This window comes from Primulina huaijiensis, chromosome 3 (genome assembly GCF_012295235.1).
Source record: "Primulina huaijiensis isolate GDHJ02 chromosome 3, ASM1229523v2, whole genome shotgun sequence".
Taxonomy (NCBI): domain Eukaryota; kingdom Viridiplantae; phylum Streptophyta; class Magnoliopsida; order Lamiales; family Gesneriaceae; genus Primulina; species Primulina huaijiensis.
This window is the reverse complement of record NC_133308.1, coordinates 11131421-11147848: the sequence shown is the minus strand read 5'-3', so window position 1 is coordinate 11147848 and position 16428 is coordinate 11131421. Positions and strand designations below refer to the sequence as shown.

The following is a 16428-nucleotide window of genomic DNA, read 5'->3' as shown; positions in this document are numbered from 1 at the left end:
GAGCATACCCCAATTGCTCCATTCTTAATTATCAACTCCTTGATAAAAAGAACGTCAGAACTCAAGTCTGATAGTACCCAACCAATCATGTTAAACGCCTAGCAGCATCGCTTACATGATTCCCTAGGTATCAAATGATAGTGCCTGCAAGAACCATTCTATTATGGTTAGCGTACAGTACGGTCCCTTCAACTCATATATCCCGACCGATTCGACAACTATTGGTATATCGAGAGTTGTCAATGAATCGATGCTATGTGTCATGTCGTAGTTGCATCGATGGTGTAATCTATGAAACCCCTTTCAAAATTACCACCATACTCTGATCAGAGATTTCAAACTACATACACATGATACCACATAGGATATCCATACCCGAAGGTAAGCGGTGAATCCCCGACTACAATGCATCGACTCCTATATGTTTCGACACAACACCCAACCTTGCCACCTGATGACCCCATGAGAGTCGGTAAACAAGTCAAAGTGAAACGCTAGCACATAGAGTCTCAATGTTGTCCCGGGTCATAAGGACTAATGGTGTACAACCATAAACTAGGACGTTTCCACTCGATAAGTGAGAACCACTTGGAAAGTCCTTCATGGAGGGTTGTTCAGTGCACTCTACCAGGAGCACATATCTGCATGCTCGGACATCACTATGTCCCCTACCAATGAAACATGGTACTCACATCGTAGATACTAGTCTCAAACTCGAGCGGCCTATATCCTTCTTAGCGGCGGCTGAATCGACTAGCAACCGTTTAGAATATACAGTATTCCAAATATGAGTTTCATGATACTCATCATATGAGCATCTCATATTCTTTCTACTATTTGTATATTCAAGGGCTTTATCTATGCAACTAGTATGTGTATATAGATAAAGATGTGCCAAAACAATAATTTCAAATATTATTAAAATAAAGATTGCTTATACATAGAGTTTCATTGTGAACACTCGGTCAACACTTGGCTCGACGTGCACCTACTCTAACATATAGCACGTAAACTTACAATTTGAGGCTTGACGACTGATCTTTTTGGCGCTGATGGTGGCACAATCCTATACAGAACCATTGCTCTGATACCAACTGAAACGTCTGCCTTTCTTTTTCTTAAAACGTAATAGAATTTTTTTTTTCAAACCTCACTAAGTCGGCCGAGTTGCGTAAACACATGCATAAAATATTTTGGAACCATTTTAAAACAAAACAACCAACTATATATTTGAGAAATACTTCCCATACTATAATCTCTGAAAAACCTCTCAAAACATAAATATAAGTCATAAAATATCTTTAACATAATTTAAAATCATAAATCATAAACTAGTGCGGAAAACTAGCGTCGGTCCTCGGGTTATGTGCACCTTCAGTCTAGTAAAGTCAACTATCAAGACCTCCATTAACATATTCATAATCAATAGCACCTGCATCAATCACACCTAGTGAGTTTAAAGACTCAACACGTCGTAGCCTTGATAACAAGTAATACATAATACAAATCACATGCAACAGTGAAAAATACTTGTACTTAAAAATATCGTTTTCATGAAGATGCGTAAACTTAAAACAAATCCATTTTCATAAACATTTTCACGATGCATAAACTTTAAAAAAAAACATGTTCGTAAACATTTACATAAATGTTTTCATATCATCATAAACATATTCATATTCATATCATCATCAACATAAACTTATTCTTATTATCATCAACATATACATATTCTTTATTCTTTTCGTTGAATTCAGATCGTTAATTGTGACTTTCGTGTTCATCTACGTCTACGTCTACGTGTTGGGCGATGGATCCATCTACATATAACAACAGTACTGGGCGGCGGGGACACCAGCAACACTCTCACCGGTCAACTGGACCTTGGCCTTACATATTAACATATTATCGTATACATATACATATCCGTATCCAAGGAAACACGATCATCGGGCTCCCACTGGGACCATAACCCTCACGAAATTTCCAACATATCATCGTATTAGTCACAATTACTTCACTTCCTTCAACGTTTCATATTCTCATCACTTTATAAAATTTAAACATGCATATAACGTTTTTCTTTTAAACCAAGTATGCAACATGTCTTTTAAATGTCTTCCTTAAATCATAAAAATCCATGAACATTTAAAAATCCTAATTTAACATATAAAAATCCTTAATCATTTAGAATAAACATTTTAACATAATAATTGTTGAAAATAAATATTAAAATCATAAACATTTAAAATAAACATTTTAACATAAAAATCCATAAAAATAATAATTCCATAAACATTTAAAATAATCTTTATAACATATAAAATTCCATAAACATCCATTACCATTAAAAATAGTCATATTAGCACATAAAACAACATTTAGGACACTGCCATGACGTTTACTAATTTCGATATGTAAAATGACAGTTTTATCCCTGGACGTAGAATTTCACGTTTTTGACTTTTTCTTAATTTCATTGACTCTAACACATCCCAAATAATTATTTAAGCTTACATAAATTTTCCCATATTTTCATTTAGCGTTAATCGATGACTTTTAATGTAATATTTAAATGTGACGTATTAATGCGTTTTAATCCTCAATTAAACAAAACCTTAATATAAAATTCTCAAATTAAAAACTTAGACTTTTAATTAATATTTAAGCTTAAACCTAATTTTTCATAAATTTATAAAGCTTAAAACTAGGCGTTTCAATTAACTCGTTAATTGGCGTTTCGTGCGGCGATTAAATCCCGAATAAATCCAAAACTCATTATTTTGATCCCAAATTTTAAACATAAAATTTTTATTATTTATTATACCCTTCCAAGTCATGAGCCACACCTGTGGACCCATGGATTCAATTTTTCTACTTTATTTTTCGAAATTGACACAATAGTGAACCCACCGAGCCATCTCTCAATTTACTCGAGCCATGCCCAAGCCGCCTCGAGCCAAACTCTATCCAACCCATCTAGGCACCCTTCTGACCAAGCCCCAGCCCCTGAACCTACCCCTGGCTCGCTTAAACACACCTGGAACGTGACCCTGTACTCTGTGCGTGCGTGCGTAAGTTCCTTGGTGCATTAGGACTCCTATCTAGCCCAGGCCCCCTTCCAGCCCAGCCACCACTGAGCCCACATGACCCTCACCATCCCTGGACCACGCCCAGACCCTACCAAAACCAGCTTAAGCCCTGGACCCCGTGCACGAGCCGCCTGAAGAGGAACAGCAACCTGCGCGCTACCCCTTTTCTCTCACGGTTCCATCTTTCCCTCGAGCCAGCAGCATCCCATGCCTCTCGAGCCCCTGGCCCGACCCCTTCCCATCCTCTTAGGACTCTGATGAACCACCTAGCCCATCCCCAACCCGAGCCGCAACCCCCTAAACAACAGCTGATCGCAAGTTGCTTGGGGAGAGTCTCAACTTTCGTGGACTCTTCCCCAGCCTGAACCACGAGTCATAGCCATGCTAGGACTTTTCCTATGACCTAGCCACGACCCTTAGGACCCAACCCCCAGACCTGGTCGAGCCCCAAGCCCCCATGCACCCTAGCCAAGTCCCTTGAATTTTTGTACAAGCCATGCAACTCACGGCTTCATCTTTCAGAAATTTCCTACGGTTCCAGCTCAATTTAATTTCGTTGCAGCATGTTGGGGTTGATTTAGGACTCTATGTAGAACCCGTAAATTTATCTACGTATAAGCCATGCATAATTCCAGTATTTAAATTTAAAATGATTTTATTTCATGAGTATTTAAATTCTTTTCTTTAAATTATTTATCTCATGCAGTAGTTTAATTACTACCTTTTCAGTTAAATAAGTGAGGCTGGACTGGAGTTGGAGTAAAGAGATAAAATTTAATATTTAGAAAAACATTCCTAGAATTTACTTAAGATAAATAATAATTTATTTTTATGAAAAAGAAAGTTTAAGAATTTATTTAATTAACTTGAGATAAGTAGTAAATAAATTATTTATGTCCACTAATTTAATTAAAAGCCTAAATTAAAATGTGTAACCAATTAGGATAAATTAATATAAGCCTAATATGTTCAAGAAAATATTACCCTAACATGTTAGTAAATGTATTTTAATAGTTAGCCACTCATGCAAGAAAATGATTATTCTAAATTAAGTTATTAGTTCACCAAAATACATAATAAGTGTTTAAAACTTTAAAGGGTTAAAATTCATGAATTAAGCAATATTTCTACCTAATTTAGCCTAGCAAATTTTGGCCCCCTTATTATCAAATCAAATCATGCTCATTTTGGCAACTCTCCATTTGACATCATTCCCTAATCAATTCTTGGTTTGAAAATTCCTACACTTTAAATCCTCAATTATTAATAATTAAGCAATTTTGTGCACCTCATTAAACCATCTAATCACCCTAGCAATCCCATATTTTCGAGAGTCGAAGGAAGGAAGGAAGGAAGGAAAATCATTCTTTGTATCATTCCATTTCCTTGATATTGCAACTTCCCTCCAAAGCATTTTTGACTCCTTTGTTTTCCTAATAGCCTTCCCTCATTCCATAACACTCCCTCACCTCCATCACCTTCGAAATTCTGAGAAATTACAGCAGCAAAAATCGTCCCCTTGCAGCTTGTAGGAATCGAGAACTTGCAACAAGAAATAAGAAATCACTTCGTCTCCTCCGCGCCGTGCTATCGTAGTGTTAGTTTTCTTATTCAAACAAATTTCAGGCATGTTTATATCTTCCCTTGCTCTTCAATCAAGTCATATTATGATTTTTAAACATCACATGTACACGATTTTATGGACAAAAACCGAAATATGACAACAACATGAACAAAATTTCTGCACAGATTTTTTTTGGTTTCCCTTCATGCTTCACGGTTCTGTTGGTTTTGTGATTTCAAGCAGTTGGCTCGTTCCAGACACCCAAGGCTGCATCTAGGAATGTTATAGGGTGTGTTAGGAAGGGATCATTCCATTGGTTTAAGCCCCTTTCCCCCCCAGCAACACGAAATGACAGCAACCTCCCCATAGTGTAGAATTGGACTTCGAAAATTCTGGTTTTGTTTGTCTAAGGATGGTTCGAATCTTGGTTGGCTCTTGGGCCTGTAACCATGGTTTAAACCCTTCCCTAGCATGTCTAGGACATGACCAAGATGACCTTTCATGGCTTGGTTCATAGTCCCGTCGGTTTTTAAATCAAAACAACTCAACAGCCCCTTCGGTTTTCATTTTTCCGAGTTTGTGTGAGTAGTTTTGAAATTAAGGTGTGGTGTGGGTCTTGGTTGGCTCTTTAGCCCTTAGCAATGGTCCATACCATACCCCTTGATGTTTAGGTCATGCCATGGTCAACCAAATGGCCACTGGAATGATCCAATACAGCAAACGATAGCAACGTCCAATACGTGCAGTTGTTGCTCTCGTTTGGGAGTGTGGTCGCATTTCTGGTGTGGGTTGGATTGTGGCTGGTCAAGGGTCCTTAGCCATGGTTCAAATCATACCTTAGGATGTTGGTAAGAGGCTCTGGTTGGTGGTTCAAGCCCCAATGGCCATTAGCCTTGCGAACAACGCAAGGAAACGCCAACACAGCTGCTGTATTTTTTGTGACAGCAGGGTGTGCTGTGGTTCAGAGGTGTATTCCGGGTTCTTGGTTGGCTTTTAGCATATGGCCTTTGACTGGACAGTGCCTCATCAAGTTATGAAGGTCATGTTTTTGGCCATTTGTGTTTCGGATCATTTTAGAGGTCGTACCAGAATTTACAGTGCAATGTGCAAAAATGACTCTCGAAAGAGCGTTTCACGTTTTTGGCCTCCATTCACTAAATTTCGAGTACTGTAAATTTAGGAGCATTATTCCATCATTTTAAGAGTATTTTAATCATGACTAAACATTGGTTCGGTGTTGGTTCGGGTTGGCTCAGAGTCATGATTAAATACTAAGTCAGTGGGCGTAATTGTCTCGTTTACGGATTCAATTACAAAGTTTGGTCAAGTAAATCATTTGCATATTTTTCATGACATAATTAGGTCGCAGCGATCTTGGGAACGATCCTACCCCTTTGGTAAAATAAATACAGGATATTTAATTACGTTATTTGATTATATTACGTGCAAAATATTCATTTTGAGATTTATGCGATATTGTTTGTGGTCACTTTACTATCATGGGATTATAACTTCACCCGGTCGTCAGTTACCTGTCAGTTCAGTTTTTTACCACCCAGTATATTGTGGCATTAGTCGGATCAGACGATTATTATTTCACCTGGTCGTCAGTTACCGGTCAGTTCAGTTCAGTTCAATTCAGGGTCCACTTGCGTATAACATAATCTCAACAGAAATTTATTACACGTTATTTTATGACAGGGCTCTACGGAGCAAACATTTCACTTACTACTTTCAGTTCAGTTCAGTTCAGTTCAGTTATGCACGTAATATTAATTATTAATGATGAGATTTTCAGTTCAGTTATGCACGTATTACATTTATTCATGACATGATATTTTCACTTTGCATGCGATTTTATTATTATTACTTGTTATTTACGATATATGCATGCTGAGTCTTTAGACTCACTAGACTTGATTGTTGTAGGTACTCATGAGTTCGGGATCGAGGGCGGGGACCAGTGAGCCATCGAGGGTCGGCAGTAGTGGAATCCAAGGACCTCATCTTCAGCATTTACTATTTTTAGGCTCAAACATTTTCCCGATGATTGGATTATTTTTAATTATTATTTTGAAAACACACATTTACTTCCGCTGCTATTTTGAACTTCAAACTTTATTTATCGGTTTATTTATGAATGAGGCATTTTAATTAATGAAAAAGAAAATTTTAAAATTTTTCCGCAAATTTTCAAGTACGAATTTAGAGACTTCTACAGGTGGTATCAGAGCCTATGTTCTTGTAAAGGGTTGCACTACTACTGAGATCAAGAAGCTCACGAAGTCACGTCTTCGGTCTGTAAGTTTTACATTCATGCATTTTATTTAAAGCCGGAATTATTTTAACTGCATGTTCTCTTGAAGTATTTTTACGTTCATATTTTAATTGTTCAGTATTTATTTACATTTAAATAAATTATGGAATTATGCATGTTGGTTACGTATGGGTTATATATGGAACAGTATGCCTCCTAGACGCTAGGTTGGACGCCCGAGAGGTGATGATGAGCGTCGTCATGAAGACGGTGAGGATCAAGGACTGGGGGGGATTCGGACCTCCACCCCCTCCACCTGACAAGAATGCCCAGATGCTGGCTGGGATGACGCAGTTCTTCGCGCAGTTTGCGGGGAACAATGCCGTTGGAGCAGCTAGGCCGACAAGGGCCGAAGCTATTTATGAGAGATTCATGAAGATGCGTCCTAAGGAGTTTTCAGGGACGACAGACCCCATGATTGCCGAGGGCTGGATCAGGTCCCTTGAGGTTATCTTCGAGTTTATGGAGCTCGGTGATGCAGACAGAGTTCGTTGTGCCACCTACTTATTTGGAGGAGATGCCCGCTTATGGTCGGAAGGAGCATCAGTAGCCCTGAACTTGGCTACACTGAGTTGGGCGCATTTCACGGAGGTATTCTACTCCAAATATTTTACTGAAGAAGTGCGCACCAGGTTGACCACGGAATTCATAAGCCTTAGACAGGGAGATTTGACTGTTACGGAGTTCATCCGTAAATTTGAGAGGGGTTGTCATTTTGTACCCCTGATCGCGAATGATGCCAAGGCCAAGTTAATGCATTTCTTGGTGGGTTTACGGCCGATCTTGCACCGTGATGTTAGGGTATCTGACCCTACTCCTTATGAGGTCGCTGTCTCCAGAGCTCTAGCCGCAGAGCAAGATCAGCGGGATATCGAGAGAGACCGTCAGGGCAAGCGCCCAGTCCAGGTACCGCGCCGCCCTTCTCCTCAGCAGTATCAGTAGTAGAATAAGAGGCCTTTCCACGGCCCACCCAGGAACAGGGACCAGCAGCAGCAGCAGCAGCGGAGACGCACAGTCCCTAAGCCTATGAAGCATCCGATATGTCCTAAATGCTCACGCCGCCATCCTGGAGTATGTATGTATGGCTCTGGGAAGTGTTACAAGTGCGGTAGCCCAGACCACGTGCTACCGCAGTGCCCTCAGAGGAACCTACCTACCCAAGGCAGGGTATTTGCTCTCCATGCAGCGGAGACGAACCCCGATACCATACTTATGACAGGTACCTTTAAGCTTTAAATTTAAATTTGGGATTTAATGTTTTGGGTGAGATTTTGAACCTAGTATTGCGATAGAATTGCATGCTCTACTCAGTATTATTTTTGGGGAATTTAAGTTAGAAAAACTTTGGCCTTTGCATGTCTATAAGTTAGTTTTGTGATTATTGGGTTCAGCCTAGTGTTCTAACCTTTCAGGGAGAATTTTCATAGCTGGCTCAGCTACAAAAGCCCTGATAGATTCAGGGGCTACTCACTCATTTATTTCTGAAGTCTTTGCAAATTTTCTCAAAGTTAAGACCGTTGGGCTAGATGTATCCTACTCAGTGGTACAGCCTTCTAAAGAGGAGATGGCAGCCACCAATGTGATCCGAGACATAGATTTGGAGCTTCATGGCAACCTTGTTTATGCGGATCTGATTGTCTTGCCGATGTCAGAGTTCGACTTTATATTAGGCATGGATTGGCTATTGCGGAACAGAGTGTTGATAGACTTCCAGCGGAGATCTGTTCTAGTCCGACCGCCTGGGATGACATAGTTCTTGTTTGAGCCAGACAGGTATTTTCCTTTACCGCGCATTATACCTTGTGTCCAGGCTATGAAGCTCATGCATAGAGGGTGTTGGGCATTTTTAGCGACTTTTGCATCCGTTCCTGAGGCACCCAGTCAGTCAGCCTCCGATGTTCCCATTGTCAGAGATTTCCTAGACGTTTTTCCTAATGTTGTCTCTGGTATGCCACCCGAGCGAGAGGTGGAGTTTTCTATTGAGCTTATGCCAGGTACGGTTCCGATCTCAAAAGCACCGTACCGACTAGCACACACAGAGATGGCAGAGCTTAAGAAGCAGATTCAGGAACTTCTTGACAAGGAGTTCATCCGCCTGAGTTTTTCACCATGGGGCGCACCAGTCTTGTTTGTGAAAAAGAAGGACGGATCTATGAGGCTATGTATTGATTACCGAGAATTGAACAGGGTTACAGTGAAGAACAAATACCCATTCCCAAGGATTGAAGATGTATTTGACCAGTTGCACGGAGCTTCGGTATTCTCCAAGATTGATCTGCGTTCCGGTTATCACCAGTTGAGGGTGAAGGACGCCGATGTTTCCAAGACTGTTTTTAGGACTCGTTATGGCCACTTCGAGTTCCTTGTGATGCCGTTCGGTTTGACGAGTGCGCCAGCGATCTTCATGGATCTCATGAATCGCGTATTTCAGCCATATCCTGATCAGTTTGTGATAGTATTCATAGACGACATTCTAGTCTACTCAAAGAATCGTGAGGAGCATGACAGACATCTGACCACAGTGTTGCAGACCTTACAGAAGCATAAATTATTCGCAAAGTTCAGTAAATGCGAATTCTGGTTGGAGAAGGTGGCGTTCTTAGGCCACATTGTTTCTAGCAGTGATATTGAGATAGACCCAGCGAAAGTTGCAGCAGTCAGAGATTAGGTTGTGCCACAGAATGCATCTGAGATTCGCAGTTTTCTTGGCTTAGCAGGATATTATCGGAAGTTCATTCAGGGATTTTCTTCCATCGCAGTTCCACTCACAGCATTGACCAAGAAGAATGTGAAATTTGTGTGGAGCGATGAGTGCCAGAAGAGCTTCGATACTTTGAAGCAAGCTCTTATCTCAGCACCAGTTTTGGCCATGCCATCAGGGCCTGGAGATTTTGTCTTGTATACCGATGCTTCGAAGCTCGGTCTCGGCGCAGTATTGATGCAGCATGGGAAGGTGATAGCATATGCTTCTCGTCAGTTGAAGACTCATGAGAAGAATTACCCTACCCATGATCTAGAGTTGGCAGCCGTTGTTTTTGCCTTGAAGATCTGGAGACATTATTTGTACGGAGAGAAGTGCCAGATCTTTACCGACCACAAGAGCCTCAAGTATTTCTTTACGCAAAAAAAGCTGAATATGCGTCAGAGACGATGGCTGGAGCTTGTGAAAGATTATGATTGTGACATTAGCTACCACCCGGGTAAAGCTAATGTAGTTTTGGATGCATTGATCAAGAAAGTTGCAGTGATGGCCCATCTGACGATTCAGAGACCTCTTCAGTTTGAGATGCAGAGGTTTGATCTAGAGGCATATCCTCAAGGTAGAGTTCCCCGTCTATCTACCTTGACGATCCAGTCTTCTCTAATTGACCGTATTCGCAGTGGTCAGCCAGCAGATGAGCAGTTGGCAAAGTGGAAGCAGAGAGATGAGACCAAGGGCAGTGTCTTGTATTCAGTTAGTGATAGTATTGTGAGATACCGGGACAGGATATGGGTTCCTAGCAGTGATTCTATCCGAGTAGATATTCTATCAGAGGCCCATATGTCGCCGTACTCTATTCATCTACGAAGATGTACAAAGACCTGCAGTTATTGTACTGGTGGCCAGGAATGAAGAAGGATATCAGAAGTTTTGTCTCCGAGTGTCTGACTTGTCAGTTAGTGAAGGCAGAGCATCAGAGGCCAGCAGGTTTACTCAAGCCTCTTCCTATTCCCGAGTGGAAGTGGGAGAATGTTACAATGGATTTTGTGACCGGTTTGCCGAAGTCAATCAGAGGATCAAATGATATCTGGGTGATTGTTGATTGTCTTACCAAATCAGCGCACTTCTTGCCTATCAAGATGACTTTCACCATGATTCAGTATGCAGAGTTGTATATCCGGGAGATAGTCCGACTTCATGGTATTCCAGTCTCTATCGTATCTGACAGAGACCCCAGATTTACTTCCTCATTTTGGAAGAGTTTGCATTCGACGATGGGTACGAAATTGTTGTTTAGCACAGCTTTCCATCCTCAGACAGATGGGCAGTCAGAGCGAGTTATTCAGATATTGGAGGATCTTCTCCGTGCTTGTGTTATCGATTTCTCCGAGAGTTGGGAATCGAACTTCCCATTAGTGGAGTTCACCTATAACAATAACTTTCAGTAGTCTATAGGAATGGCTCCGTATGAAGCATTGTATGGTCGCAAGTGTAGATCTCCTGTTCATTGGGATGAGGTAGGAGAGAGAGCAGAGTTGGGTCCAGAGATTATTCAGCAGACTGTCGATGTAGTAGCCCAGATCCGTGACAGGATGAAGACTGCTCAGAGGCGACAGAAGAGCTATGCGGACCAGCGGAGGAGAGATTTAGAGTTCGCCGTGGGCGACCATGTCTTGGTGAAAGTGGCACCTATGAAGGGTGTCATGCGATTTGGGAAGAAAGGGAAGATCAGTCCGAGATTCATTGGACCATTTGAGATCCTCGATAGAGTTGGGACGTTAGCTTATCGTGTAGCTCTTCCGCCAAATCTAGCCGGAGTACACAATGTTTTCCACGTCTCGATGCTGAGGAAGTATACGGCAAATCCTTCGCATGTGCTGAATTCTGAACCGTTGCAGCTCACTCCGAACCTGCCTTACGAAGAGAGACCAGTGCAGATCTTAGACAGACAGTAGAAGAAGCTTCGGAACAAGCTGGTTAAGTGAGTTAAAGTCAAATGGCTTAACCATTCAGAGGAGGAAGCTATGTGGGAGTCTGAGCCAGAGATGAGGAGTCGGTATCCCGAGTTAATTGGTGAGTTATAATTTCAAGGATGAAATTTCTTTTAAGGGAGGAAGGGTTGTAGAACCTGTAAATTTATCTACGTATAAGCCATGCATAATTCCAGTATTTAAATTTAAAATGATTTTATTTCATGAGTATTTAAATTCTTTTCTTTAAATTATTTATCTCATGCCGTAGTTTAATCACTACCTTTTCAGTTAAATAAGTGAGGTCGGACTGGAGTTGGAGTAAAGAGATAAAATTCAATATTTAGAAAAACATTCCTAGAATTTATTTAATTAACTTGAGATAAGTAGTAAATAAATTCTTTATGTCCACTAATTTAATTAAAAGCCTAAATTAAAATGTGTAACCAATTGAGATAAATTAATATAAGCCTAATATATTCAAGAAAATATTACCCTAACATGTTAGTAAATGTATTTTAATAGTTAGCCATGCATGAAAGAAAATGATTATTCTAAATTAAGTTATTAATTCACTAAAATACATAATAAGTGTTTAAAATTTTAAAGGGTTAAAATTCATGAATTAAGCAATATTTCTACCTAATTTAGCCTAGCAAATTTCGGCCCCCTCATTATCAAATAAAATCATGCTCATTTTGGCAACTCTCCATTTGACATCATTCCTTAATCAATTCTTGGTTTGAAAATTCCTACACTTTTAAATCCTCAATAATTAATAATTAAGCAATTTTGTGCGCCTCATTAAACCATCTAATCACCCTAGCAATCCCATATTTTCGAGAGTCAAAGGAAGGAAGGAAGAAAGGAAAATCATTCTTTGTATCATTCCATTTCCTTGATATTGCAACTTCCCTCCAAAGCATTTTTGACTCCTTTATTTTCCTAATAGCCTTCCCTCATTCCATAACTCTCCCTCACCTCCCTCACCTTCGAAATTCTGAGAAATTACAGCAGCAAAAATAGTCCCCTTGCAGCTTGTAGGAATCGAAAACTTGCAACAAGAAATAAGAAATCACTCCGTCTCCTCTGCGCCGTGCCGTCGTAGTGTTTGTTTTCTTATTCAAACAAATTTCAGGCATGTTTATATCTTCCCTCGCTCTTCAATCAAGTCATATTATGATTTTTAAACATAACATGTACACGATTTTATGGGCAAAAACCGAAATATGACAGCAACTTGAACAAAATTTCTGCACAGATTTTTTTGGTTTCCCTTCATGCTTCACGGTTCTGTTGGTTTTGTGATTTCAGGGAGTTGGCTCGTTCCAGGCACCCAAGGCTGCATCTAGGAATGTTATAGGGTGTGTTAGGAAGGGATTATTCCATTGGTTTAAGCCCCTTTCCCCCCAGCAACACGAAATGACAGCAACCGCCCCATAGTGCAGAATTGGACTTCGAAAATTCTGGCTTTGTTTGTCTAAGGATGGTTCGAATCTTGGTTGGCTCTTGGGCCTGTAGCCATGGTTTAAACCCTTCCCTAGCATTTCTAGGACATGACCAAGATGACCTTTCATGGCTTGGTTCATAGTCCCATCGGTTTTGAAATCAAAACAACTCAACAGCCCCTTCGGTTTTCATTTTTCCGAGTTTGTGTGAGTAGTTTTGAAATTAAGGTGTGGTGTGGGTCTTGGTTGGCTCTTCAGCCCTTAGCCACGGTCCATACCGTACCCCTTGATGTTTAGGTTGTCAACCAAATGGCCACTGTAATGATCCATGACAGCAAACGATAGCAACGTCCAATACGTGCAGTTGTTGCTCTCGGTTGGGAGTGTGGTCGCGTTTCTGGTGTGGGTTGGATTGTGGCAGGTCAAGGGCCCTTAGCCATGGTTCAAATCATACCTTAGGATGTTGGTAAGAGGCTCTGGTTGGTGGTTCAAGCCCCAATGGCCATCAGCCTCGCAAACAACGCAAGGAAACGCTAACACAGCTGCTGTATTTTTTGTGCCAGCAGGGTGTTCTGCGGTTCAGAGGTGTATTCCGGGTTCTTGGTTGGCTTTTAGCCTATGACCTTGGACTGGACAGTGCCTCATCAAGTTAAGAAGGTCATGTTTTTGTCCGTTTGTGATTCGGATCATTTTAGAGGTCGTACGAGAATTTACAAGGCAGTGTGCCAAAATGACTCTCGAAAGAGCATTTCACGTTTTTGGCCTCCATTCACTAAATTTTGAGTACTGTAAATTTAAAAGCATTATTCCATCATTTTAAGAGTATTTTAATCATGACTAAACGTTGGTTCGGTGTTGGTTCGGGTTGGCTCGGAGTCATGATTAAATACTAAGTCAGTGGGCATAATTGTCTCGTTTTTGGATTCAATTACAAAGTTTGGTCAAGTAAATCATTTGCATATTTTTCATGACATAATTAGGTCGCAGCGAGCCTAGGAACGATCCAACCCTTTTGGTAAAATAAATACAGGATATTTAATTACGTTATTTGATTATATTATGTGCAAATATTCATTTTGAGATTTATGCGATACTGCTTGTGGTCACTTTACTATCATGGGATTATTACTTCACCCGGTCACCAGTTACCGGTCAGTTCAGTTTTGTACCACACAGTATACTGTGGCATTAGTCTGATCAGACGATTATTATTTCACCCGGTCGTCAGTTAGCGGTCAGTTCAGTTCAGTTCAGGGGCCACTTGCGTATAACATAATCTCAACAGAAAATTATTACACGTCATTTTATAACAGGGCTCTACTTAGCAAACATTTCACTTACTACTTTCAGTTCAGTTCAGTTCAGTTCAGTTATGCACGTAATATTAATTATTCATGATGCGATTTTCAGTTAAGTTATGCACGTATTGCATTTACTCATGACATGATATTTTCACTTTGCATGCGATTTTTTTATTATTACTTGTTATTTACGATATATGCATGATGAGTCTTTAGACTCACTAGACTTGATTGTTGTAGGTACTGATGAGTTCGGGACCGAGGGCGGGGACCAGTGAGCCATCGAGGGTCGGCAGTAGTGGAATCCGAGGACCTCATCTTCAGTATTTACTATTTTTAGGCTCAAACATTTTCCTGCTGATTGGATTATTTTTAATTATTATTTTGAAAACAAACATTTACTTTAGCTGCTATTTTGAACTTCAAACTTTATTTATCGGTTTATTTATGAATGAGACATTTTAATTAATGGAAAAGAAAATTTTAAAATTTTTTCGCAAATTTTCAAGTACGAATTTAGAGGCTTCTACACTCTAAAACATGTGAAAACATCCCTCAAACCTATCCTAATCATGGCAGCCCCTTAACAACATAATATTCACGTTTTTGGTTCATAAACCACACTTTAAAATCACATATGCTAGAAAAACGAAAATATAACAATGTGTCCCTTGTTTTTCATGCAAAACAATTTTAAATAATTACTATGGTATGAAAGATGATGAAAAAAAGAAATATGGCGTGCCTTTGCGTATTTTACGCACAAAAATTCGATGGCGATGCGAAGAACGATGATGCGGAGACTATGCTGAAATTTCCTTCAAAAAGCTTAAGCTATTCTCCTTGCAGAATTACGTGTGTGCTGTGATTTTGCTTAGAAAAAAAGAGTTTGAAGGATTTGGAGTAGGGGAGGCGTGAGTTTGTGATTGTGTAGGGTAGGATTTTGAGTTTTAAATAATAAATAAAACACTAACCAAGGTTTAGGCCCATTAGGAAAATTGATTAGGCCCAATAGCCCATTATTCCTTAATTAGAATATTTAAAAGATTTAAAAATAATTTTGCTTAAATAAGTTTGTGAATTTATTAGTCGGGTCGCCAAAATGTTCGTATTTTTGTTGAAAATCCGACACCGATAAAAATTACGTCCCGACGTATAAATTCACCTCAAAACCCTTTATTTTTCAAAAATAAGAAAAATCGTCACTCTTAATTTAAATAATAAAAAATAATTATCTAATAAAATTATTTTCTATTTTTCAGCCCTCGATCTCCGTTCCTCGATCGCAACTCGAATAGCCTTTAAAAATATATTTTAATGCAATTATGTAGAAAAATATATTTTAAACATGCAAATATGCACAACATAATTAATTCAAGCAATTAAAACAATTAATTAAAATACAATAGAATTTAATATCTCAAATGCATGGGGTTCGCGTGGACCTTTAAATTTTCGGAGCGTTACATGACATCCCATTCATTGGGAATAACTCTGACTACTTTTAACGCTACTTCTTTATTTGAATACACATTTCCAAGTGCATTCAATTCGTTTATTATGGCGCCGATTCTCTCATCATATTTGTGCAGAGATTTTCCAGTCTTCATCTTAATATTGTCGAATTTTTGAACGGCAACTGAGAGTTTCTTCTCTTTGGTTTGCTCATTGCCTTCACAGAGATGAGTCAACTTCTCCCAAATTTCATTTGCAGTCTTGCACATCTTTATTTTGCTGAAACTAATTTTATACAGAGTCTTGTACAAGATGTCTTTAGCCACATTGTCCAAATTGGCTTTTCTATTGTCTTCAGCTTCCATTCTTCTCTTGGCTTCTCAATACGGTTTAGTACAACCTCAGTTATGGCAATAACAGTGTTTGTTTTCAGTATTGGACTTAACAATGCCAAACTGAAACTCTTAGTTTCGATACAATTCACAGTACTCTACTGAACTGACACTACGTAGCACAACTGATCTTCTACAAGATCGATTAACACAACAGTAAATGTTTGTACTTGCAAGCTCGAAGTATA

At 39.6% G+C, this 16428-nt stretch overlaps 1 protein-coding gene across 1 annotated transcript; it reads right to left on the bottom strand.

Annotated features, from left to right (window-relative positions):
- Positions 1-15856: 15856 nt before the first annotated feature.
- On the bottom strand, positions 15857-16213 carry LOC140972482 (uncharacterized). Its single transcript, XM_073434900.1, has one exon. The coding sequence runs from the start codon at positions 16211-16213 to the stop codon at positions 15857-15859; it is 357 nt and encodes a 118-aa protein (XP_073291001.1).
- Between the last annotated feature and the right edge of the window lie 215 nt (positions 16214-16428).

Bases quoted from the DNA above. Each gene is read 5' to 3' on its own strand.
- LOC140972482 (XM_073434900.1), bottom strand. From the start codon at position 16,213: ATGGAAGCTGAAGACAATAGAAAAGCCAATTTGGACAATGTGGCTAAA.